Genomic DNA, 26,540 nt, shown 5'->3' on the forward strand with positions numbered 1-26,540 from the left:
AATCCCTGCAGCTTCAGTTTCATTGGCAATAAGTTTTCCAAGTTTATACTCAGAGTAAACGAATAAGCAATAATACCTTCTGAATAAATCTCCTTTGAATGAAATCCGCAAATACTCTATTTTGTTTACCTGCTTTGGAATGCAATGTAATTTTGTTATCTTCTTTACGCTACCAACTAGATAATCAAAGTTAAAGTATGCATGGATTTTAAATTATCTGTAAACGGAAAGATCTGTATGAGATGACTGCTATTCGAAGATTTAATATTCAAGTCACTAGTAAGCCAAGTGAAAAGGATACATATGTGTACATATGTAAAAGTGGACATTCCGTCGAATGACCGACCAAATGATGTTTACTTTTGAACACAGAGTGCAAAGTTCTCCAAACGGGCCACGTGTTGGCCAAAACCAGAGTTTGTTGGCCGCTTGAGACTCGATGGACACGATTTCGATACTTCGAGATATTTCGGCTCCTTTGTGGTGTCGTGCGAATGACAATGGCTTTACTAGTTAAATATTTATTTATGTTTTCACGCTTGGATTACAAGGAAAACACAGCAAGAAATCAACAAGTTTGTTGTCTCTTCGAAGGGTGACCTTCACTTATGGCCATCCAAAAACAATACCCGCTGGTCGTATTGAAACATTTAAAATCGCAGGACTTAGCTAGGTACTTTATGGCGGTATATTGAAAAAGCGATTTAGGTTGAGCCGCAGGATAACCGCGACCTGCCATCAAAGTTCCCCCAGGTAAGCCTTTAAATGGCATCTCCCCTCGATTTCCACAGTACTAAGCCCAAGGAAAAGCATTAATATTAATGCCGCAATTGCGATGTTTTATGTCAATTTATAACAATTTAATCAGCCCCCATGCAAGTTGCATTTTAAAACGGCTAAACGTCGTACCCAACTCATCTCAATCGAAGAGGACATAAAGTTAAGCCCTAATATTTCACCAGAAATAAACAATGTAATGCTAGGCAAAACCGAATTGCGTTGTGTCACCGAACAACCATAAAACTTGGCTAAACAAAACCCCAAAAATAAAGAAAGGAGCTTTAAGGATAGCACACGTAATAGGCCAAAGAAGTAGCCAAAAATAAGTCCAAAAAAAGTCGAGTATCCACTAGGAGAGCCATCATTAATAATGGAAGTAGTCTTCATATTTGGCTTTAATGAAAACACTCATTATAGTTTAATGGCCAGGCCATGAACCAAACAATAAACGAAGCTATGCGTTATTACGCGTATCCTCGTATGAAACAACTTGATTACAACCAAAAAAAAAAAAAACACGTCAGCAAATGCCTTTCAGGCGTTTCTACAGCAACGTATGTTTAACTGCTTTTTTCGGCTCCAACTATAAGAAAACAAACTTTGTTTGTTTGGGAGTTTCATACAAACTACCATTTTGTATCTAAAAGAAGTAGCTAAAAGGAATTTTTTCTAACTAATTGAACCTATGTAAGGTATTCGTTTTTCAATTAGTGGTAGTTCTTTGAACCAAATTAGGTATATTTACGGAACTCAGGAATTATATATATAGACGGTTCGACAACTTTAATTGGAAACATCAAACAGATTTAAAAAATAAGTTAATTAATTAGCTATCAAGCTCACAGGTCTGCCGAAAAGCACAAAAAGCAAGTGAAAGTAATATGTTAAGAGTCTAATAATTTATATTGTATATTTTCAAGCAAAGCTAAGATATTAAGTTATAGTAAATATTATGATTTTACTGTTATCCTTAAGCAAAGGATTCTAAAACAGTCCTCTAGAGATGTTAATCTTAAGACTTCTGCCCATATGACCTCATCAAGCCTCATGCAACTCGAACATGTTGCAAGCAATTTGGAGTTGAACAGAAAAACCCTACTCCTATGTATGTAAACTATGAAAAGACAGAGAAGTATATTTATAACATGAAGGTTGTTTGACAATGATTTGATGGATTGATGTATAACGAGGGGTTTTTGCGGTTACATAGAATATATGTAATATAAACATTCATTCATAAGAAATCTCCTCACATATATACATACATATGTAGAATGTATGCCTCCTATAATGTGGACTTCAAAGGAGTATTTTCTTTTATAACTGTAGTCGTAACCATATAATTTCTTTTAACTATAAGTCAATATATAGTCAAACCAATTTATATTTCCCAAATAAAAAGCAATTTTAAAAATTATTAGCACTGCATTTAAATATGAATTTAACTCGACTTCTAGAACAGTATTTATATTCCTTCTACGAGTAGAAGGTCAGCACACTCGTCTGATTGCCGCGCACAAAAAGGAAGGGCGGCATGTCCCGACTCAGGCTCTCCAGCCAGGCCATGTAGAGGGGTGCGGAGACGATGTTCTTCCGTGGCATCGGCAGGGTCATCACCACGAGGTCCGACTTGGTCGACTGCTCCCGCAGGTACTCCCGCAGCCGCAAATACCGATTCGTCTTGTCCTGCACCGCCAACAGATCATCGTCGGTTATGAGGGCTGAAAAATATAGATGGAAACATTAGATATTGTTCTATGGATAAGTTAACTTCAAATATTTCAAGTTTAATATAATTCAATGTGAACTTACCATCGTCCTCGTTGAGAGTTGCCCTGCTGCTGGTGCCATTCTCGCCATCCTTTTCGGTAACAACAAAGTCCTTAATCAGCTCATTAAAGAACTGCGTGGATGTTTCCTGGGGCTTCTTCGTTATATCCGGAATCAGTGTTAAATCCGAGTAATCGATCCGGAATTTCGACAGCAAACTGGCCATTGAGCGCTGCTCGAACTCCAATTCCGAATTTTTGTTAGCCAGCGCGTAAACTCTACGGGTGGAAAATTACAAAATTACCGCATTGATTTCAAATACATATTTGGCTTTGTGGATTTTTGAAAAAGCCACATGATAATTAACTGCGCAGCCCCATCAGGCTTAATTAATTCCGACAACTGCGATGTTTACGTTTGTTTGTGTTTTGAACTGGAAGCAAATTGATTTAATGTCTTTCAAGCCCATCCTCGCGAAGTTATGCAGTTCATGAAAATATCAGTATGTTGTATTTACTGGATTGAACTTTAAAACGCATCACCTACAAGTTATGCAACTTATGAAGAGCACAATGCTTTGCTCCTCTCGCAAACGTTTTTTTAAGGGAAAATTATATTTCTGTGCAGCAAATAAATATGAAAAACATTGCACAATGCAAAAAATATGTTTACTATTCCAAAATAAAGTGCAAATAAATGTGAAAATCTTTTTTAAAATAAAAAAAAAAGTTAAGAGAATATAAACATGAGCAACGGGTAGCACCACACGGAAAAATACATAGTATAAAACAGAAAAGTTGTCTCAAGCGTGTGCCTTTTTGGTAATCAGGATTTCTGCTTTGCAAGGAAGAGAGCACATGGCTGAAAATCCCCGAGTGAAAATTACTTGCCCGTTAGCTAGCATTTCGCGGTATTTCGCCATATACCTACCTCAATTTGCAGGATTGCCAGGTGCGCCGCGTACTGATGATGTAGGGCAAGAGGAGAGTGAGTCCTCCGTCATCGTACAACCACCAGACATCGATGACGGCGTGGCTGCGTTTTCTCGTGAATTGGGTAAGGTCCGCCAGTACCTCCTTGGGCAGCTCGGCACCACCAGGACCCTTGTAGAGGGAAGCCGGATCATCGTGCTTCAGCTTGGACTTGCGCAACGAATTGCTCTGCAATGGTGAACGAAGGTCAATCGAATTGAATGCAAATGCTAATTAAATGGCTATTCAGGAATTACCACAAGATTGGCCGATTTGGCATCCAGGGGATCGGGCATGCCGGAAACATCCTTCGATTGATTGCCCGCTATAAAGGACAGGTCACTCGTGCTGGAGGCTGAATGGAAAAAATGAAGTTGGATTGTAGAAAAAGTAGCAAACGATAGGCAAACAAAAAATCTTTGGCAACACAGCAAAATCATTTCGTCATTCGGGACATGCACAGACAACAAACAATGCAGCAGGAATTCAGCAGATTCGCCATTTTCCGGCGTATATATGCGTATATATACAGGACATACAACAGTCCCTTTAGGCCAAACAGGGTGACCATGTTGGACAGATTCGGAGCATAGCTCCAGCGAGGAGAGAAGCGAGTCCGGCAGGACATTGTGCGAATTTAAAATTCAAATTTACAAGCATTGCATTAATTTTCGGGTCCCAAAAGGTTTCCAACATGCACAGATGCCGAACCGCCAAAGGGGTGTCTGGAAAAGCTGGGATGAGCTCGGGGTTAGTTTGGCTGTAAAATTACGTTAATTCGCTTGAAAAGTTTATGGCTAGATTGCGAAGCAAGGCCACATGCTGCAGCTGCCATGCGTGATAGTGATTGTTTGTGCGCCATAATGTGGTGGCTTGGCAGCCCATTCGTATTCATATTTACCTACTCAGCCTACAACAACTTCACATTCCATTCAAGGCTCTATGCTATCACACGCAATCTTAGCAAAAGCACAACTTCACCTGCACCTGGCCACGAGCGCATTCTACGCAGGCCCTGCTTGAATCGCACTGCGGCTCCCCAGAAGATACGAAATTCGATGATACGAAAATACCAATTTAATTGCGAAGGATAATTGGTTGGGATACTGACTTGTCGCTCGACAAGTGGGTAGGGTGGACCTGCGTATTGCTTAATGTATGTGGTCCTACCATATTATACTTCACATTATAAAGTAGTGTTTACGGGACGTATGATTAATATTGCGGTATGTTGTACTGTGTGTTGTGTAAATATTATTTTTAATATAAATGAGATATTTAATTAAATGAAAATGAAATGAAACTTAAAATCAATAATAATTAATAGGCTGGCTAACGGTTGGTATGGTTGAAATTTGAGTATACTTAGTGCAAAACTATTTAAAAAGATTCTCAGTAAAGGGTAATTAAACTTGAATATAGCTGCTTGCATATTCATTTCCAAGAACAAGGAAATATTTTCAGACGATATATGTTTTCTGCCGATGACAGGGCAAGCCCTTCTTTTTGTAACAGCAGGTCCACCCTAATGTAAACCATTACAATTTCACCGCGCATGCTACTCACATTTGACTATCTTCAGGCTGTTCTGCTCGCTGTGGACCAACTGGTTGCGGTTTCGGTCTTCTACGTGATTGCAATTGTGGTGCAGAAGGTGCAATTGAGTGGGGTGGTGCGATTTCAAGGGGGTAAAGAGAGACATGCGGAATATAATCGAAAGATATAAGTTAATTAAAAAATATCATATAGCCGATCTCGTTCCAAGTGGACTCCTGTCCCTTACCTTGCGATACATTTCTGCTGAGTGAATCAATGCTGCCACTTAAACCGTTCCTGACACTACTGTCCACCGCCTGCAGATCCCCGGAACTCTCGTTTGGCTGCAGGGTTCTCGGCACATCCGAAACGGTCTTCCAACCATCCTGCGAGCCCAGCACCTGCGAACAGTCCAGACCCTGGGGCACACGCAAAATGGCCACGGATAGGTACATGTCCAGTGCCTTGTGCATCACATTGAAGTACTGATCCAGCTCCTTGTGATCGCACGTCTGCCAGTCAGTCTTGTAGCCCATCAGGATGATGTTCGGCTTAAGTTTTCCAATACCAGTTGCTTGCATCAGAGCCCGAGTGCCGGACTCAAAGTCCTCACCATCCACCAGGGCATAGAAGCCCTTAACGCGATGCTTCCGGAACCAATTGCCCGCCCTTTCCTGCAGATATGTCCGGTACTTCTGCGAGCTGGAACCTTTCAGAACGTGACCACAGACGAGCAGGGATAAATTCTTGGTTAGCATGTAAGCCAAGTCGACGAGCACCGGCCGTGTGTTGGGCAAACCGGAAAGAACCAGGATCTGTGGCCGGTAGTTCTTCACGTGCTCCTCCACATTGTTCAGCTGCTGCACCGACATCAGGGCGTTCTTGTACGTCTGAGCCTGGGTGGTGGAGCCCCAGTTGACATCCGGTTTCCGGTAGGCCACAATTAAGTACAGAGCCAGCACGGCGGCAAAGGTGATGAGCGCTGTGGCCCACGAGATGAGGAACATGACGGCCACACAGAGGATGGCGCCCAACAGGCTCAGCCACATATTGTAATACTAAGTTGATTGCGATCCAAAGTTAGCATCTACTGCCGGAGGACTTAAATCAATTTGCTCACCTTAAAGGTCGGTCGCCAGCCCACTGGCTTGGCCAGACTGGCATGGAAGGTACTGAAGTTGATCAACATGTAGGCGGCCAGGAAGAAGTTCGAAATGAGCGGGGCAATCAGGTTCAGTTCGCCAATCAAAATGAAGCTAGAGGGTCAGAGGGAAAAATTGCTTAGTGCTTACAAAATATTGTATGGTTTAAACCAATTTAATATGGCCTTTTTAAACATTAAGGTAAATGGATATAGTTTTATAAACACCAAATTATGGCCACTATATGGCATTACTTGCCTATACTTCATACTTTTTTAATTGAATTAAGCTTTGTATGTTAAAAATCTACTTACGCACAGGCGATGATGAAAGTTAACACATAGCCACGAACTGGCTCATTATTCTTGCCATAACCTTTGGCAAACCACACAATCTTCGGATACAGCTCATCCTTGCACAGAGCCTGTGGATATGGATATACTTATAGACATTTGGCCTCGATACGGCAACTGGATTATCCCACCTGGAAGACCTTCGGGGCAGACACCAAACTGGCCAATGCCGAGGATAACGTGGCAGCATAGCAACCGGCGTAAATCAGAGGGCCAAACGCGGATACCAACTCAATTACTTGAAATGAGTTTTGCAAGCCGTAATTGCATTCACCTGGTTGGTTACGAAAGTGTTGCAGTTTAAATTATGTTTTCATAAAACAATCTCTGTAAATCGATTCGTTACCAGGCTGACAGTCGAGGAATGCAAAGGTGCCGTTTACGACATCTGAAAGATTTCCCGTGGCATCACGAGCCACTGTGGCACCACACTGGAGTACCATAATCAAATAGGTTCCGGTGGTGATAACGATGGCCAGGATCGTGCCTTTTGGAATGGATTTTTGTGGGTCCTAGTATTTAATATTTTCAATTATTTTTCAAACGTCTTATTTAGGTTCAAAAATTACCTTCAGATCGCCCGAAATATTGGCTCCAGCTAAAATGCCCGTTGCGGCAGGGAAGAATATAGCAAACACTGAGAAAAAATCGTGTTGAATGCCTCCCTTTTCCGGCCGATAGTCCGCGAAAAGGTTGTTCTTAAACAAAGTGGCTATGGAAAATTATAGTATATTATTAGTAAATACAATTGTATACATCTATCTCTACCGACTCACCATTATATCCCAAAAATCCCTTGGCCATTTCCGCATCGCTCTTCGGTCCGATAAAGCTGCCAATAACAAAGTCTCCAATGGCCACCAACAGGATGATGAGCAGTCCGATTTGCGCCTGGTTAATCGGAATAGAATTAGGTCCATAACTAGATTGCATATTTCGCATACGCACCTTGGCCTCCCACTCCATGCCGACGACCACAATGATGAGGAGCAGCAGTATGGTAATGCAACCAATGATGCGCACATCCTGGACGCCACCATCTATGATCTCCCAGCCAAAGGTCGTCATCATGGCCAACATAGACTCGCAGAAGCCGACCACATACATGGCACACGCCACCGCATTTGCCAGGGAGAATATCAAACCGATGGATCCACCAAACTCCGGCCCCAGAGACCGGGATATCATATAGTATGTGCCACCTAAGCGAAAGCGTCGAAACCACTTAGAGCCGTTTAAAAGGCGGCCACCTGGGCAGGGTGTGGGTGTAGGTACTCACCCCCTTTGATGACACCATTAGTGCTTATCGCCGACATCGACAAGGCCGTGATGGTCGTGACAGCAGTCGTTGTCAGAATTAATACGAATCCCTCGATGACGCCCGCCTGACCCACCACCCAGCTGAGCCGGAGGAACAGCATCACGCCCCAGATGTTCAGCAGGCAGCGGACGAGCACACCTTTGATCCAACCGAATTTCAGGACCCCATTCAGGATGCCCGACTCCGGGTCCTGATTACGTGTCAAGCTGTGCGTGTTCTATGTTTGAATACAGAGAGCGAAAAATGTGTTGATATCTGATTTGATATATTTTGCATGCTAAAATCATGAACCTAAGCTGCCACCTCTCCATGGCTTGTACATATTTTATTTCAACATAATATATTGTTGTACAGATTACTGAAAATAAAATTGTTTTCATAAGTTTTATTCTCTCTGTACGTGGGTGTAAAGTGCAAAGGGTAGAGTGTTCTTGAGAAAATTTCAATAAAGCTGTCTAGTGTTGATAAATGATTCGGCAAACAGCGTGAAGTTGGAGGTTGGGGTAAATATCTTTCAATTCTTTGATAATTTGCAGGCCATGGAGGCACATGGAAATTTTTCGGGAACTTAAAAGAAATCCCGCTGAAAAAAGATGACTTCAGCCTTCGGGAATTCTGGGCAGCCGTCATTGCCGCATTCAACCATTATTAATAGATTAATCATACGCCCCCGAAACCGCAGCACCCGTTGTGCCAATTGATCTTGTCTTGAACCTTTGCACTTTTTAACGAGACCCCATCTTAATTGCTTATTATTACAAGATGCCCCAGTGACATTGAGAAAGCTCTTTTTTATAGTTATACTTAATTACTACGACTTGCTCGTCAACCCATTTATGTGGACTCCAGCTAATAAGAAAAGAGCTTGCCACATGGCATGATATTGTGCAACGCATCGCATCAATTTCTCAATGGACCTTCGGATGCAGCTCGTAGAAATTTAACTTTTCATTTCTTATTGACAATCATTTGCCCAGTCAATTGTGAGGCAAAAACAAAAGCAATTACTCTAAAATGTGTGGAAATCAATTAGTGCCAATTGATGGCTTTGGATCTTTGGGATCTATTGAAAACTTTTTAAAATGATTCACAGCAGAGCAAGGGCTTAGAAGTCAAATGAAAAGTCAATGGACTTGTCAGATTTAATAGCCGCACAGTCAAATTTAATCGGTTAAGTCTGCCAAAGTTATGCTATTTTTGGAATAAATTTCGGGACCGCACGAATTGCATTCGACAAGCAATTTCCCAGGGATTTCCCAGCCTGCAGTGCCAACGACCGAGCTATTTGACTCCTGGCGGCACTCGCAGTCACGCTTATGTGCCTGCGCAAAAATGAAAATGGGAAATGGGAAATGCCAAGTGCCAAATGGCAAATGGCTTTCTGGCTTTTTGGATCAGACGGGCTGACACTTTCCGCCGTCGATTTGACACTGCCCCGTCCGGGTCAATTCTCCCGTAAAGGGTATTGAATTTGCATTTTTTTCCGAATTTTTTCGCGGGTGCGTATGAGCGTAAATTTCAATTTGTCTTTCCCTGCGACTCGTAAAGCATTTATGTGTCCTGTGAATTTGTAATTTGTGGTTTTCGATTATCCTGCGGTATCTTTACGACTTGCGCGTTATTTCTCATTTAGTTAACCCCATCCGAAAGGCAAGTATGTGTGGAACTCACCTTGCCCACCAGCGTGGCGTTATGCAGCTCGTCGAGCGTTGGACGGTAGGCCGCCTGGATGGACATCATGTTGCGGTAGTTGTCCAGGCGGGGTAACGCCTCTCTGGTGAAATGCCTGTGGATAGGAGTCGGGTTTTAATTGGTTAAGGTTCGACGGCGAAGCAGAAAATACACAGAGAAAAATAATCACAAACAAGCCTAACTGAAAGTACTAATGCTTATCAAGAAAAAGATTTTGGGTCCTTTTGTTACTTACTGCATCATGTATTAGAAATATACAAATTTTTAAACAAAATATAGACAGTTTGACATTAGGTAGTAGGTAGTTTTTAAGTTAAACTTTTAAATAATTATTTAAAAATTTTAATAATTGCAATTCCAATAATTCTAGCTTATTTTTATCTGTGTAACAAGGTTGGGAGCAATGCAAACTGACCGGAAACTTTTACCATATTTTGTGTCGTACTCGTTGTCCAGCAGCTCGCGCTCCTCCTGCGAGTCATTGGACTCGTCGGACTCCTCATTTTGGGGATCCACCTGGAAGCGGGTCGTCGTTTGCAGATCCTTGAACCTTGACGGTTTATCCTTGTCGCGGAAACTGCTTTTGATTGATTGCCTAGGAATGAGCGACAAAGATACGATATTAGATGGCTCATTCATTTTTTACGGTACATCTCCTACAGCCCAGCCCATCGTTGCCCCAGGTTACCACTTTAATTGGGAGTTGAGCACAAAAGTTCGGGATTAGATTTAAAAATCCATTCGGCCAGTGAACATGGGATTCAATTTAAAACTCCGCTGCAAATAACTTTCATTATCAGCCAATTCAGTTCGACGAAATTAAATTGAATTTATTGAATTTATAGTTCGTTCCAGCCCCCCAATTCAAGGCCTGCACTTTCTGATTGCCGCCCATTGTGTGATTTTGTGTGCCCCAGATGACTCCTGCCAGTCTGTGAGCGTGCAGACCGCCCCAGGACACGCCCACGCGCCTAGAAGTACGTTCAACCCCGATCCTCCCACCCCCCGCAACCGATTATGCGCTGCATGGACGAGCGTCTGACAATCTGACATTCTGACACCCTAGTGGTTGCATCCGTTAATCGAAAGGAGCTGAAATACCCATGTTTTCTACACTGGGATGTACCAAAACTTTGATAAACTTTAAACTTTAAATGAGAAATAGCGAAGTTAAAACTCTTTAAATTTTGTGAGCTGCAAATGAGCAATAAAGTTTAAAAACATGTCTTGCGCATCGCAATGCAAATTACGATTTTCAGGAAATACAATAAAAAGGGAAAAGTAAAACGCAAGCAACACATGAGAATATTAACATGAAAATGTTGTAAAATGTATCTTGTAAGCTTTAAATTTATGGGTAATAAATTCAATACATCACAGGTAAATTAAGAGTTTCCGCGAATTTTATGTTTGAATCATGTGAGGAATTGTCGTTTATTGCGATTGCATAAATATTATATATATTCAGTTTAATTACTAAGTAAAGTCTACAATAAGTAGAATTTTGAAGATTGATTTCGATTTTTGACAAATGAATAAGTATCCTCTAGTCGAGTTAGCAGTTCCGCTGGCGCCTTCAAATTTACCAAACGTCTTTCCTCTATGGCCTCTAGATATTTATATGATATATGCTCCTTTGTCGGAGAAAAAATTTATGAGTGTCTTGTGTGCTGGGCTTTAAGGATTGCCTGGCAGCCGCGAACGTGAAAAGCACTCATAATGATGATCCATCCAGTCGATTGTTTCTCAATAAGATTGATTTAATTTGCGCAGCGTTTGGGGGTGAGGAAGCCCAAAAAAAATCAGGAATTAATTATCAATTTGGGACGGTGAAAGCAGGCGATTAAAACTCGAGAAGACCCTTAAGTAAGCTTATCATTAATTTATGCAGAAACTCGCTGCTGCCAATTTGAGCCGATTAAGAGGCATTTTTATGTGAAAACGCTGGGCTTTTAGTCGAAATTCAGTTGCCTTGTCTTTTCCCGCGCTCCTTGAAGGCTGTGGGCCATGAAATTTTCATAAGCCTCATTACAATAACTCGGTTGGCTTTTTTATAATGTTACTGCTGCGACATATTGAAACAAATATTTTATAGTGCCAAGGCGAAGTGCAGACAAAGAACGACTTGTGCCATCCAATTCCCAGGACTATGCAAATTGGCTGTCCACGGTGCGAATGGGGAATACGAGCGTAAATGATGGTTATTACTTTAGTCTGTGATTGGTGGTATTGTTTGATTTCTGCAGGCGATTGTTGAACCCTTCGCCCATCGAGTGTTGAACCTGTCTCAGGTCGCCAACTTTATGCTCTGTGATAGATGAGAATGGTCGAAATCGAGATATTCTCAGGGAGTTCTGTAGAATTTAATCAATTTTGAGTGATTGCACTCGAAGCTGGTGGACTGAAAATTACAGCTGCAGCAAATGTGGCGTGAATGATTAAGAGGCATCTTGTTCAGCTGGTATATAGCTAGCTAATCCAGACACCAGTTCCTTGGGCTCCTCAAATCGATTCAATCTGCATTTTCGGCCATATTGTACCTAAATGATATTCAACTCGGTACCTCCCTACTAACTCGGTAATTGATTCAAAGGTCCTTCCTGACGCAGCGATAATTCTCGAGCTGCTTTTCAACATTCCGTTTGGAATCATTGGGGCTCAGAATCTTTTGTAACCGGATGGAACCAGGTCGGAATTTTAACGCCATAATTAAGCGAGGACAAAATACAGGAGGCGACAAAAGCAATCCTTGTTTGATGAAACACTAAACAATTACCAGAAAATGAAAAATTCAAGAAATTTACATTCTGCACTAGACAAAGAAAAAGGTGGAATAGGACGAAACCCTAACAACAGCAACCGTTTTAGGCCCCAAGTACACTTCGAAAAAAGAAAATGAAAATAATATCAAAAAATATCGAATTTCAACTTTTGACAATATACAAATACCAATTTAGAAGCAGGTCTAGAAAATATATTTTTTTTAGGTATATTAAATTTTTTTCTTATTGGTAATTTCTTCAGAGTTGCTTTTCTTGAAATATACTTAGTGCAGTAATTTCTTCGAGTGCTGTCTCCCCTGCCCTTTGACCCCTGACCCACACCCAACTGACTCACCTCTGCTGCCTGGGCTGTCGTTGGTTGAGCATTTGTGTCGCATCGAATGTGTCGTCCTCGAGCAGCTCGCCCTCGGCGTTTGTTAGTCGGCGGTAGACCTCGTGCGGCCCATCCTCCCCAGCTCCTGCTCCTGCTCCAGCTCCCGCTCCTGATCCGGATCCTGGGCCATCCGCTCCCTGCGACTTACGACTGTTGCCGTTGACCGGGTTCACTTGAAACCTGTTGGGGGGCCGGTCGGCAGCTGAGCCCAACTCGAAAGAGATTGTGTCCGACATTGGGGCGACTGCTTTTGTTTGTTTGGCCGGTGCTTTTTGGGGTCCTCGCCCCGGGAAGATTTCGCCGAGTGCTTATGCGGTTTCCGTGTGCGGGTCGCAACTTTCAGACCCATCCACTGTGGCTAATTGTGTATGTATATGTATGGGTATGGGTATCCCTTCGTCGTAAAATCAGGACATCCGTCGCTGACGATTAAAGTGGCAGTCGACCAGTCGGTCGCTTAAAGCTGCCTGCAAAGGGGAGACAAAAAAGGAAACCCATAAATCAAGATGAAGTGAAATAGCATCAAAAAGATTCGAATTCGCTGAATCAGTAAGTGTGCCACAAACGAAAATATTTCTTCTCATAGAAAAACACACTCGATTATGCATTAAGATACTTGGGGCTGCTCTGCCGACCCATGCATACACAATTAAACATAGTTATGTAATCCCAGTCGTGGTGTCCTTTTTTCTGCTACCGCTTTTGTTGTTAAGGACACTGAAATGAAAACCTTTTCTTGTTATCGCCGACAACAACGAAAATACAACACCGCAAGCGTGTCTCATAAGTTGTCTGAAGTTCGTAGCGTCTGCAATGACCAGATGACGAGAATCCCACAACCCTTTTGGTTGACCTTTTGGGAAAACCAGCTGAATGTTTATTTTTCCACAACGATGTTTGAATATACTGCCATACAGAATAAATACACAGGAGTATTCGATTGAAAAACCAAACAAACCATCAATCAACCGGCAGTCCAAAGTACGCAAAAATCAGTTTTATCCGTAATTAAACCAGTGTGTATTGAAACAACTGTCTTTTTGTATGTAAAGAGCCAATAATTGGAATAAATTTGTACAATTTTAAAGTTACCTTAAAATATCACAGGGTAATAAGCAGCACAGAATGGACACAGATTTGGCACCAGTTAGGTATATGAGATTTATTTCATTTGGACTACCAGAAAATATTGAATTACACTACTTGATTTGAACTCTGAAATGATATCAGACCATCGAAATACATCAATCAAGCAAACCCGTTTCCATTGACATGATGATATAGGTGTATGAATTTAAAAGTTCATCAATATAGAAGTGCCCCGATTTGATTACCTGTATCCAAGTGGCACATATATCGACTTTCGCCAACTTGAGTGTCACATTTGTATGTACAATATGTGTGACGAAATGCGAGAAAGCCGCGCTGGCATTCCCGTGCGGTAATAAAAGACCTCCACTCGAAACGATTAAGGCGATACAATGCAGCCGACGACTAAAAATAGCAACAACTCAAATTGATGCAAATTAATCATGATTAGTCGGCCGATGTGAATGCCAGGTGGAAAGAATGCGCCATGGGAATCCCTTTTGGACACCTGGCGCCACCTATGGGGTAAATGGAGGAAGCGCAAAGTGGAAACGGATGGCTAACTTGAAAGGGGCGAGCGGAAACGGAAGTGACAAAGAAGTTGCGTGTACCAGCGACAATTTGTCACAGGTTTTGCATGCCATGACAGCATGTGCCATGTTTTATAGGTCAAGTTGAGAGCGACAAGTGCGAAAGGCAAACAAAGGCGAACAATTACCATAACAGAATGGCCAATCCAATCCAATAGCACAATGGAATGGAACTCAAACAGAGGCGCCGAAAGAGACCGAGATAGGCAGAGAGAAAGAGATTGCAAAACGCTGGCTAATTACGCCAATTACGACATTTTACACAAATTGTGGGAACTTTGCTCAGCTGGGCTGGGCATCGCAGAATTTGCACGAATTTATTGCAGGCAATTAAGATCTTAATTCAATGAACCCGCTCCCAGTCGCATTTCCATTTCATTCTCATGACAGGCAAATGGCATCCTGGGCAGGTACATCGAAACTTCTGGCCAGCTTATCAGCGTGAGACACAAAGGACAGCTCTTCAACCCGTTGACCCTTGACCCCCCAACACATCCAACACCCCCAGCAGTCAGCAGTTGGGCAGGAAAATGCTGCATAGTTAAAAGTTTCCCAGGCGACAGCTTGCCTTCGACAGAAGGGGAACAGCTTGAGGTCCTCTGATAAACAGACATAAAAGTTAGAGTCTAAAATAAAATACTCATGAGTAATTTCTGTGAAAAAAATTAAAAATCATTTGGATATTATTCATATAATTTGCAACTTCTACGAAACTTCGAAATTCTTTAACAAGGCGAAAGAAGTATTTATATGGAAATCTAATAAAAACCTGAAAATAAGTTTATTTTTAAGCAAGAAAAATTTTGTTTATGTAAGAGCACCTTAAGATTTCAAATGCTGCCATAATTTTCCAGATATCGTCCCCTAACAAAAGAGTTTAATAGGTCACATTTATTTTTCTCGCTATGTATAAAGTTAGAGCCACTTTTCAACGACATTCGTCTGATTTATGACCCCATCTCTGATTAATTGGCCATTTGTGGAGCTGGGAGCTGCTGAGCTCCCGAAAATGAGGCGTTTAGCAAGCTTTTGGCCATGAATCTGGCGACAAAAAAGGAGAAGCACTGGGGGACTGGCTGTAAAAAACATATCAGAATAATAATTGTTGACAGTGCCACCGTCATTGGGGACCCAGTTGTGATTGCCACTGCGGTTCCCTCTTGTTTGTAAATTTTATTTGAAGCGGCGCCCACTTTGCTTTTCATTACTCAATTCCACGCCCGTTCGCCATTCAATTGCCACAATAAAATACGATTTTTACAACGTCAGTGGTATTTGGCAACAATTGCATATAAAGCTTGGCTCTGCCCCAGAGCTATTTATACAGTCGAATTAAATGCTTAGATTTAATGGCACTTTTCGAGTTCGAAGGGATGCAGAGTTTCCAACTCTTTGACGGCATCAGCTGAAAAGTTAAAGCCTTCAAGAATATTACTTCGTATACGAGCAAAGAGCAAGTAAAGCTTTTATGTAGAACAGGCGTGGAATTCATGGTCAAAGGTCATTAAATCACAAGTGCCCGGGAATTTTATTATTTTTATTGTACGACCTCAATTACAAGATGCTCGAGGCAGCAAAAAGCAATGGCCGTAAAAGACTGGCTGGTCCGGAGGAGCCAAGTAGGACCTGATGACAGGACATCACATGTCACGTGTTAGTCACCATTGCCCCCGATATTGATATCAATCGTTTTTATGCGCTTCCCCCCGCCCCAACATAATCCCAAGCGGCAATCAGTGATGTGGCACGCATAAAAAAAGCACAAACTTTCAGACTGACCGATGTCGGTAGTATCCGTTCATCAGTGGATGACAGGAGGTCATCTGGGCAGAGTATATATATATTTCCCAGATAGGCATCAAAGCGGATTAACAAACCAAGACCAAGGAGCTGGGATAGAAGTTGGCGGGGGAAAAGCGGAACAACGGAAATGCCGGAGCAACAAAGTGTCAAAAGCACACAGCAGAAGTTGAGCAAGTCAAGCGTGCTGATCCGCATTGTATTACATTATTTTACGCCCACCGAAATGGCCAAATAAACTAACAACTAGCCAGCAAGAAATGAAAGAAAAAAAGCCAAAGCGAAAGCCAAATAAAACAACAAAAACTAAGCAGAGTGTAGAGGAAAAAATGCGAAAAAAATGCAAAGTAGCTTGAGGGGCAGGGAGCATGCGGATGTGGATGTGCCATGGACAAAGGGACCAAAACAGAACGGAATCTCGCTTTAAGCCAAAAAATGCAAACTGTTTGGTAATAAACAAGAAAAACGGAAGTCATTTTGGCAATCGGGCTAATTCTTTTGGCCCACATTTCATGTCTGAACAAAGGGTTGTTGGATTTGTTGCGTTGCTGGGGAATTTTTACCCCGAGCTCAAACCGCTTAAGCGATTAAGGAGCTATGCGACTGACAGGCATTGGGGCTTTAGCATCCATGTTGTCAGTCCTGAGAAATGAGGCAACATCACTCCCTCCACCCACTCATTCCAGATCCTTTCCTGCTCCTGGATCCACGCACAATTTAATGGCATCTCTGGTAAAGAAAAACATGCTCGGCGTGAACTGCATACCCATGTGGACATAAATCCTTGCAGGAAAGGGCCACACATTCGTGAAAGCAAAGGAAGTTCCCTCCGATGGAAAACCCAGCCAACGTTACTTTTATTAATTCAGATTTTTCAGCGGCAAGTATTCCTCTTTGTGCCACCGATACGATATGATACTTGTAAGGTGATTAAATATCTAAGATTCCAAGGTTTATAAAGTTAAATGTTATATATGTCATTAGCCAATTTACAAAAATATTCACATTCTGATTTGTTTTCAGTTCATTATCTAATTAACATTTTACAATGCTTATACTCATTCTGATTTTGATTATCTAATTAGCATTCTAAACATTAGGTGATTCATTCTCTGGCAATGAATTTGTTTTGTTTACATATGTTGTTAACTTAAAGTGCGTGCAATGCTTAAACTTGACACAATTTCCCCAAAAGCCGTTTTCCATAAACGAAAAGTAATTTAACTATTTTCGCAATCAATTATTTATATTTGGCTAGTCAACATATCACCATAGTCATGTTTTTCATTTGATCAAAGCAAATTGCAATCCTTTCCAAAAGATTTGGAGCAAATACAGAAACTTTGATTGACTTGTAAGCTTAGGGTAATAGTTTCCTTTACCTATATATTTATTCATCATTAATCTTCTTAAGAGCTAAAATTTTGTTTTTCGTAACTAATTTTAGATTTTTAGAGCAGCAATAAAGCTTAGCTTTTCTGCCTTCAGCAAGAAATAAAATTGATGTCTCCCGTTTCCATTTTTTTTTTGTCAATTATATTGAATTAATTAATTAACTTTGAATTAAAATTGATTTTCTTGCTAAAGTTTCGCGCTTTTAAGTAAAAGAAATTTAGTTTGTGCCATACTCCACTTAAACAAAACCATAAGCAATAAAACAGTTAATAACTGGTAAAAACACCTGTGACTGCCATTCTGAGAAAAAGTCATATTAAAATGCAATAAAATCCTAATGGCATGTCTTTCCCCGAAAAACAACTATTTATTCAGCCTCAATTAATTCGGGCTTTCGTAAAAATTATATAAAAAACCTCCATTTAACAAGTATTGTCATGTGATGTGCTGATTTTTTACCGATTTGTAAGCGATGCACCATTTCCCGGATTATTTTCATGTCGTTACATATTATTGTAAAATATGCAACAAACTTAAATGCACCTCAAATACGGAATTCCTGATCCGATGGAAATCTGGCACATTTCCATGGTCACTGGAGCTAGTTGTTGAAGTTAGGACAGCATAGTGACGTGCTTACATAAATAAGTAGACAGCGAGTGGGGTAAGTGAAATGCTTTAAATAAATAAGTAGAGTAACGAAAGCAGCTCAGGAAAAGCGTGAAACAATAAAATGTAACAAGATTTCTGGGGCACCGGGGTTTGACCTCTCCCAATGCGAAAAACCGGATCCGGGGACCAAAGAAAAAGTTGGACATTTGTGAGTGTGCGGCACACTTGCTTATTTATATCATATGGTTTTTCGGTTATAAATTTCAAATGAAAATAACCATAAATAATATTTCGCGGTCTTTACGGCCCAAACAGAAGCCCCCTTTTTTTTGAGAGGGTCTGTACTTGTAAGTGGGTATGAAAGTTAAGAAACTGAAGGTTTCTAAGGGGACAACCGACGACTTTTTATGATTTAAAGTCGTAAAGTGCGGGGAGCCAGCAAGTATTTACGACTCGGAAATGGAAATATCATGCCATTTGGTAAGTACACCCCACACAGCTGACTTTGGATTCACCGTCCAAAAAAGATGTGAGTTTGGGAAGTCCACTGTTTTTATTTCGCCTCATTTGTGGCGGCATAAATTAAGTGCAAAGGCCCACTGACTAAACAGCAAAGGAACGTACAAATCACTCGCCTGCTGGGGAAAACAAAAGCTGCCGAATCGAAATAAAGGTTAATAAAAATATATTTCAATTTCTCCAGCTTGTGGGTTATTCATACCTATAAACATATGTATGCATGTACATACATATGTAGTATGTGCGAGACGAGGAGTAAACTTGGAACGAAATGAAAAATGTTAATAAACGTTTTTTCGCAGAAAAAATACTTTAACATGAGCCGATTGGAATTTCAGCGAAGAGAGTCGTTAAATAACCTGCTAAATAACCAAGTTAAGTAATTTGAAACAACAATAAGTAATTCACAAAATACACAATTATTTAAAACATGTCGGTTTGGTTAATTCTTAATACTTTCGTATCATGTTTAAATAAAAAGTAAAAATTAACATAAATACAACCAGTTCTTGAAATCCGCCATTGTTAACAAATGAATATTCTCGTAAAAATAAATATATTATCGCAATAATATCAGCATTCCTGGTAATTTTAAAGGTTTTAAATAAAATATACGATGCACAAGACAGCAAATAGTTGCGAATATATTACACAGCCTTCCTACTCTCGTCTACACATAACTTGAATTGTTTAACTGGCAGATGAACTGGGGAAATTCGAATGTACATAATTTATATACTGCCATTCCGTTGAGGCAGCGAAAACGATCTGATATGGAGGCCCAAAATCGTGCTGATTGCTCAGTTTTTTTTTTACCCGCACCTGCTGCAAGGCTGGAAACCTAGACGATATGGCATTTATTATATGGCATACTGAATCGTAAAGCCGAGCGGCGTCCCCATATGAATACGAGTACGAGCTATAGACTATATAGCCTTAACCGCAGCTTAATGACTCTGGTTAAGTGTGCAATAAAAATGGATATGGGTCATGTGGCATGTGCCAGTGGCTGCACCTTAAAGTATCGTATCAATTCCTGGCTGCCAGCCAGTCCATGTCGGAATCACATGACATAAGCACAGACACTTACACTTCATGGAATGAAGTCAAAACCATGTGCGATATATACAAATTGTATCTGTGTTCTGAATTAAGGCACGTACGCTGCAAGGATTGCAGCTCGACCCCACCTGCAGAGTATGCCAATAGTTGAGAGGCTTTCGATAGTGTTATTGTAACTTAATTGTAATTTAATTAGAATGTGTGTGCCACCTTACTACGGAGATTGCCATTTAAGCTCAATGTATGCGCGAACACTACGCCACTAAATAAGCCGGGCTAACACCTTTACCTTTGGCAATTGCTAACTTGTGCTTAATGGAGAACTTCGACTGTGGGATTTCTCGTGAAGGCACGAAATCAAAATGGCCTTTGGGTCATTTGCACGTTCTTACTATTCACATTGATTGGATGGATAGTAAATCCCTTGGCAGCATAACTTTGCCTGCCAATTAGCCAGCAACTAAGCCGCAACTAATCAGCAACTTGCGCAGTGCCAAAAACCCGTCTAAGTTTCAGGTTTGTCATGCAAATCGAAGTGAGCAAACACTGGCAGGCAGGTAATATGCAAGTTAAACAAAATATTGATTGTTGGTTCGACGGGTTCCCAGAAATTTTAAAGGCAAACCCAGTTAGGATAAAATAAATTTAAACATTCACACAGCCAAAAATTAATGAAGTATTCCAGGAAGACGAAATCTACTTAAGCTTCCAGAGGAGCCCTCGGGAATGCCACAGAAATTCTGGGGGAGGGATAAGCTCATATAATGCTCATAATTTCACAGGTCATTGCACGAATTGTTAGAACCGGCGTCAGAATGACTCAGTAAGTTTTGTTAAGAGTAACATACACTATTCGGGATTCTCATCGTATATGCCAAATAATACTATATATAGCATTTGGGGAACAAAGCGAAATATGATAAATACGAGCCCAACAGATATGTCTGTGAAAATTCAAGTTTGTGGCCCTCGAAAACCAATAAGAACGTGAAACCAAAACGGAGAACCCAAAACCATTTACCTGGCCAATTGGCCATGGCTTTTTGTGTTCTTCACTGTTCAGTTTGGGCCTGTTCTCTGCCGTTCTGTGCGGTTCTGGCCAAACAAAGCGATTGTTTCTTTCCCGTCCCGCAGATGGAATTTAAATATATTTCGGACGGAACCCCTTCTGATTTTAACCCATTTAGTGACCGGCCAGCAGGCAACATCAAAGCCAACTGGCTCTAATCTAAAATAATAATTATATAATGCTAATGCACACGGGATATTTCTGTACTGCTGGCCGCCAGCAATGGGAGGCACGATGGCTAATTCCTATTAATTGTGCGCGTGTTCAACTTATGAATTACATTCTGCGGAAAGGAAGATGGACTGGGCATCACATCACTTTGATTCGCGGATTTCTTACGCAAAAGTATCTCGCTGGACGCTGGACACACGCCCACGAAATCGCTATCTCGGCATGAATCGTTCCGTCAATTGCCGTAAATCTCCATTAAATCGCTGCAAAGACAAAAAGGCGAAAGGTGAAAATTGTCAACGCGGGGGCTACTTGGCAACTCGGCAACTTGGCGACTTGGCGACTGCACCGCAACTCGGGAATTTCGTGACTTGGCGCTGTGATTTGCATAATTTTCAACCGTAGCCCAGGCAGCACATCATTCTCATTCTTATTCTCAGTCGCATACACATATACCCATACCTAATTCACATACCGTTCCCATTCACATTTCCATTCCCATTTCCGCCGTGGACTGCAATTTCTCAGTGCACTGCGAGAAATTCCAAAATAAAACAATCGGTGAGATACTGATACTTTCAATTTAATCTTTGTTGTCTGTGGAAGTAAGTTGTCGGAAGCTAGAAATAAGAAAGTATTGAAAACAAAATATTCTATGGCAGCGCACAATAAATGTACAGATACTTTCTTTGTATCTTCAAGATATTTCCTTTGTTTTCTGGTACGCAGTTTTATATCTTGAACATGCTCATCGAGTATTCATTTTCGCAAGAGTGCTCGTATATTTTCGATATATAATATATAGTCTTCATCGTATGCTTCTTGGGCAATCGAGTTTGTTTATAAATTCTTATTTAAGCTTATATGTGAATACCTCATGAATAAAATATTGATTGAATTGATGAAAGAAGTCTAGAGGCAAGAGTTCTTATTTAAGAAGATAACCCAAAGTGGCAATAGAACAAGTGCCTCATTTTTCTATTGTTTTCTACACAAATTTTAAAATATTTTTTTTTTATTTCCCTGATATATATTCCATTCTTTTGAGTGCCTCGCGTCAGTCTATTCACCAAATGGATGCCGTGCACTTTCTGGTCGACCGCCTTTGTCAAGGTTCGCAAGGTCAATGATTTATTAGTTTATTTGTTCGCCAGTGCGTTGCGTTCTGTTGTGATCTCCGGTTCGTTGTCCGTCTATCTGTCAGTCAGTCTGGCTGACTTTCTCCGGACTTTTTGCCCCTGGGTGCGGCAACGTGCTGGAGCCGAGTGCCTATTGTCCATGGCTGACAGGCAAAGCTTGGGGATCAGGCGGCTTTGGCGCCAGTTGAGCCGCAAATCCGACGACCCCCAGCCGCTCCACCCCAGTCAGCCTCAAAAGTCGGTCGAGAATCATTAAGGGGAGCAGTGACAATTTGAGTTGCATTTCCATTAGCCGGTCTGTGTGTCAATGGTTTGGCAAATGGACAAGTTAATCGAGGCATGTGCTCGGTTCACATATGCGCTGCGACAGCTCAAACCAGCTGAGCTCCATGGCATTCAGTTCATTTTCTAAGTTGGTATACTCGAAGATGGGCCACGACCTTCAAATGCTACCCCATAAAGAATGTCGATCGATGATCGGTCTTTCGGGGTGGAATGAGCGCAACCCCAGGATCTGGGTTTCTGTTGCCAGGCGCAATGGAAGCCCATTATATGCAGCTGCATTTAGTTTCTACAGGGTTCTTTTTACCTTAAGTAGCTTCAAAAGTAATGCAACATTTGAGTACAAAATAATATTATATTTTGAAAAACACTCTAATAGATCTGTATTCTATTTGTCCACGAAAAAATTGAATTTCATGGTCTTTTCATTTTGATTAACTATTAAATATTCAAAAATTTAAATTTCCAGGTATCAAACTTCGAAGTATTTACCTTACCTAAGGCTTTAAAATAAATTTAATTTATGAGTTTTTTAAATAACCTATATTTCATTGTTATTTAAATTAAAAAGAATTTAATTTCTTTGAGGGATTTTTTTTTTGCTTGATTACTATTGGGCGTTTATAATCGTAAACCATTGGAGTGGTGCTCACTCTCACTCCAACATGCAGTTTTTAGAGCAATTATAATTGAATTTCTTTTTTGAATTAAAATGTATATGAAAAGCCACTTGAAAGGTAATGAAATTATGAACATTTTTTACAAGCACTTTAAGTTTAATGGTGTGGAATTTTATATGGCGCTTCACAAACACAAAGTGGTGAAACTCAAATAAATATTTAACTACTTTAAATATGAATTTATAAATGAATTGGACATTATTAATATATCAGTAGCGACATGGAAATAATATGGAAAATGATTTACAAGAATCATTTTTTAGCAATTTTAAGAGGAAAAGTATTATTAGAAATTTATAAATCAAAGAAATAAGATTCCTCTTGTGTAGTTTTTAGATATAAACTGACTCTTAGTTCTTAAATAGCATATGCTAGTGTCAAAACCATAAGAGCAACTATATATATGCAACCAGATATGCGAGTGCACAGCAGCAAATGACAACTGACCGCAATCCTGAACACTGAATGATTCTAGTGGAGCGTCTTCCACATTGTCGTCATAGAATTTCAAGAAGACAGATAAATGCACCGGTGAATTTATTACCCCATTTAGTGGCAAAGATAATTGGAGATGAACTGGAGAGCACTTGCCAAAGATAGACGAGACCGGACCCGGAAAAACTGGTAAACTGGCTTTCAAGTTCAAGTGCATGGCAATCGCTCGCAAAAAGGCTGAAAACATGGATACTTGGAAAGCATATCTGAGATATTTTTAAGTCGAGAGTTTAAAAAGTAGCCTATTGAAATGAAATTCACCGCCGCTGGTCAAAAGATATCCAGCTTCGCTCACTCGTGCATAAGTACATATTTATGTAAATTTGTATATACAAAGCCAACACAGCTGGCCAAAAAAGCCGCAGTCAAATTCTAGGGAAATGTATGAAATACAATTTGCCGCTTTGCGAACTCACCGAAACGCACTAAATTAATATCCAACTGGCTGGCAGGTAATTTATAAGTTTTTTCTTTGAACTACGAATTTGCAGCAATAAATGCACTTCTCACTGCAACACGCACACGATGTAGTTTACTTTGGTAAATACCACATATATTTACCCGCAAGAGTGCGATACGAAAACGAAGTGTGGGAATGCGAAAACTAAGCTCACTTATGTGTATGACAAATAATTATTTTATTATCTACGCTGCCTTGAGCTTGCAATCCATGAGCACGAACTGGGGAGTACTTGAGATACGGCTGATATCCAAATGCTAGCCACAAGCCACCCACTTCAAATTCCCCAAAAGCACTTTTGCACCGAAACAACAACAAATTTGGTTTGTTCAGAAGGGCACTTGATTGGCTTTTACACACACACTTCTTCGGATGGGCGAAGGCTTATTGCATACACAATATGAAATTTAGACGATGTTTCGCTTTCTTGCACTGCAAAACGCTCATTCGAGCCAGTTAATTGTGTTCCAGTAGGATGAGCAGCAGTCTACGATGGGTTCACTCTGCGGGCCAGCAGATGCGGTACAAAGCTCTGCTTTGTATCTGACAGATACTTGGATACTTTTGTATCTTTTGGAAATATTGGAATATGTTTCAGCTTTGCAGATACTCAAACGTTCAGATTCTATTGCATATTGCAGATACTTTTACACGCTTTAATCTTTCAGGTACTTGTGGTATCTTGCAGATACTTGAACACTTCAACACTGGCCTCTAAAAGGGGCGCGTTTTCGAAAATAAACATCCAGCACCGAAAATAAACGATCGTTGCCTGTTCTTACTTCGAGTTCAAAACGTGGCAGCTGATCCGACAAACGATTCCGATTCCTATTCCGATTCCGATGAGGAGCTATGGCAATAGCTATCCAAACGCACGTTCAGAGAGTCGACGACTGACTGAGGCAAACTCGGGTGGCGATCGCCACAAAATATCAGAAGCGATTGCGGCGAATTCGCTTCGTCGTTCGCTCGAATGCGGCGAACAAACAAATGTGCCTCGAGAGGCACCAAACCAACCGACAGCATAACGAGCTATATAGTATATAGGGTATATATACACATACAAATATATATTTAGGGAGATCGAACGAACCCAAGTTGCCCAAATGTGCGGCATAAAAATTCCATTTCACACACGCACGCAACTGAAGTTGTGTTGAGTGAGTTTGGCTTCCATGGCCATGGCTTGGTTTCTGTGTGAATCAGATAGCTGGCTTGGGGTTACCTTGGTGGTGGCTTTTGCACCCTTACGAATGTTAGAAACATCCGTATCCGAAACTGCATGCCATCTGAATGAGTTGAAAGATGACTCAGGCCAGCAAGTTGTTCGATACGCTGCAACCGGTGAAAATTCAAGTTAATCACCGTTAGAAAAAAAATTTAGTACACTTTTAGGAGGGTTGCACACAAAATCTTATACTTTCCGTTAAGGTGCTTATATATTTATTTTTTAATTTCCACTTTTCATAATTTTAAAGGTTTTTTATACTTCTAAATAACCAAGAAACATTAAAGTGCCATGAATCACTTTCGAATCTCAACATGGAGAAGAGAAAAGTGCCTATTGAACGAAAAACTCAAAAAGTAATTTTTCAAACATGACAGTTGTTTTTCCGCGACGACTTATTTCAAATATTTACCAGCTGCTGGCAAACACAAGTGACAGATATGACTTTTTCCACAGCTTCGCTTAGCTGGCGATGAAGGGGCGCAAATATTTTGCCAAGGAACCCGCTGACAATTGGGGGTTTCCCAAGAGGCAGGCAGCAATCAGAACCGGTTTCTTGGTCAAGTGCATGCAATGCAAATATTTGGACGCAATGAACACCAACTGTGCCCCATAGGTTTTCATTAGCCGGCGAGAGCCCAGTCATATCGAGTGCCTCCAATAATTGGGAGCTCGCTATCTACCGTTTCGAATGTTTTTATCAGAGATAAGGGGCGACTCCGGATACCGACGAACGTAAACAAATATCTGGGAATTCGGCCGACAAAACCGCCAAGTGGGCAAATGTAACTCTGCGGGCCCTTGGCTCCGTATCACAAAAACCATTGGCCCATTTTATTGATTTTGTGGTGCAAGGCAAGCGCCATTTGAAAAAGTTATTTTCAAAAATATCTACATATAAACATAAAAGTGCTCTAGAATCCTCTCGAAAGTTTAAAAAGTTGTGTCATACAGCAACGCACACAATTTTGGTTTAAAAACCATTATAAGCAAAATAGCAATTCTTTACCAATAAAGAAGTAATTAATTTTCAAGGAGTCGGCGATAGCAATGCAATTAGCTTGGAAATCGTGTATCTATGCACCCCTTTCCATATCATTTTCAAGTGGCAATCAAGTTTGAACTGGCTATTAATAGACGATTCGATCGAAATTTAATTTCAGTTGACTTAACAGATTAGCGTTGCTTAAATTTATGAGGTCTGTGCAAACATTTACGGAGCGCGCTA

The 26,540-nt window shown here is 40.8% G+C and overlaps 1 protein-coding gene and 1 long non-coding RNA gene across 7 annotated transcripts; one reads left to right on the top strand and one right to left on the bottom strand.

Moving 5' to 3' along the window:
* Window positions 1-2,189: 2,189 nt before the first annotated feature.
* On the bottom strand, window positions 2,190-24,988 carry Ncc69 (sodium chloride cotransporter 69). Of its 6 annotated transcripts, NM_001274829.1 has the most exons (19): window positions 24,867-24,988; window positions 12,683-13,188; window positions 9,981-10,160; window positions 9,545-9,659; window positions 7,832-8,090; window positions 7,501-7,754; window positions 7,329-7,443; window positions 7,122-7,264; window positions 6,899-7,064; window positions 6,684-6,826; window positions 6,514-6,623; window positions 6,178-6,313; window positions 5,305-6,115; window positions 5,088-5,147; window positions 4,503-4,550; window positions 3,779-3,876; window positions 3,481-3,710; window positions 2,593-2,828; window positions 2,190-2,501 (listed from the first exon to the last, which is right to left on the bottom strand). In NM_001274829.1, exons 2-19 carry the CDS (start codon window positions 12,955-12,957, stop codon window positions 2,257-2,259), a joined length of 3,624 nt encoding a protein of 1,207 aa, NP_001261758.1. In that variant the 5' UTR covers window positions 12,958-13,188; window positions 24,867-24,988; the 3' UTR covers window positions 2,190-2,256. The 6 variants fall into 6 exon arrangements, with proteins under 6 accessions (NP_001261758.1, NP_001261757.1, NP_001261756.1 ...); NM_001274828.1 differs by lacking the exon at window positions 4,503-4,550; NM_001274827.1 differs by lacking the exon at window positions 4,503-4,550 and having other exon boundaries at window positions 24,041-24,988.
* lncRNA:CR45824 (long non-coding RNA:CR45824) lies at window positions 13,796-15,014 on the top strand. Its single transcript, NR_133229.1, has one exon. It is a non-coding gene; the product is annotated as a long non-coding RNA:CR45824 (long non-coding RNA).
* Window positions 24,989-26,540: the final 1,552 nt, after the last annotated feature.

The sequence above is a fragment of the Drosophila melanogaster genome, chromosome 3L, assembly GCF_000001215.4.
Source record: "Drosophila melanogaster chromosome 3L".
Taxonomy (NCBI): Eukaryota; Metazoa; Arthropoda; class Insecta; order Diptera; family Drosophilidae; genus Drosophila; species Drosophila melanogaster.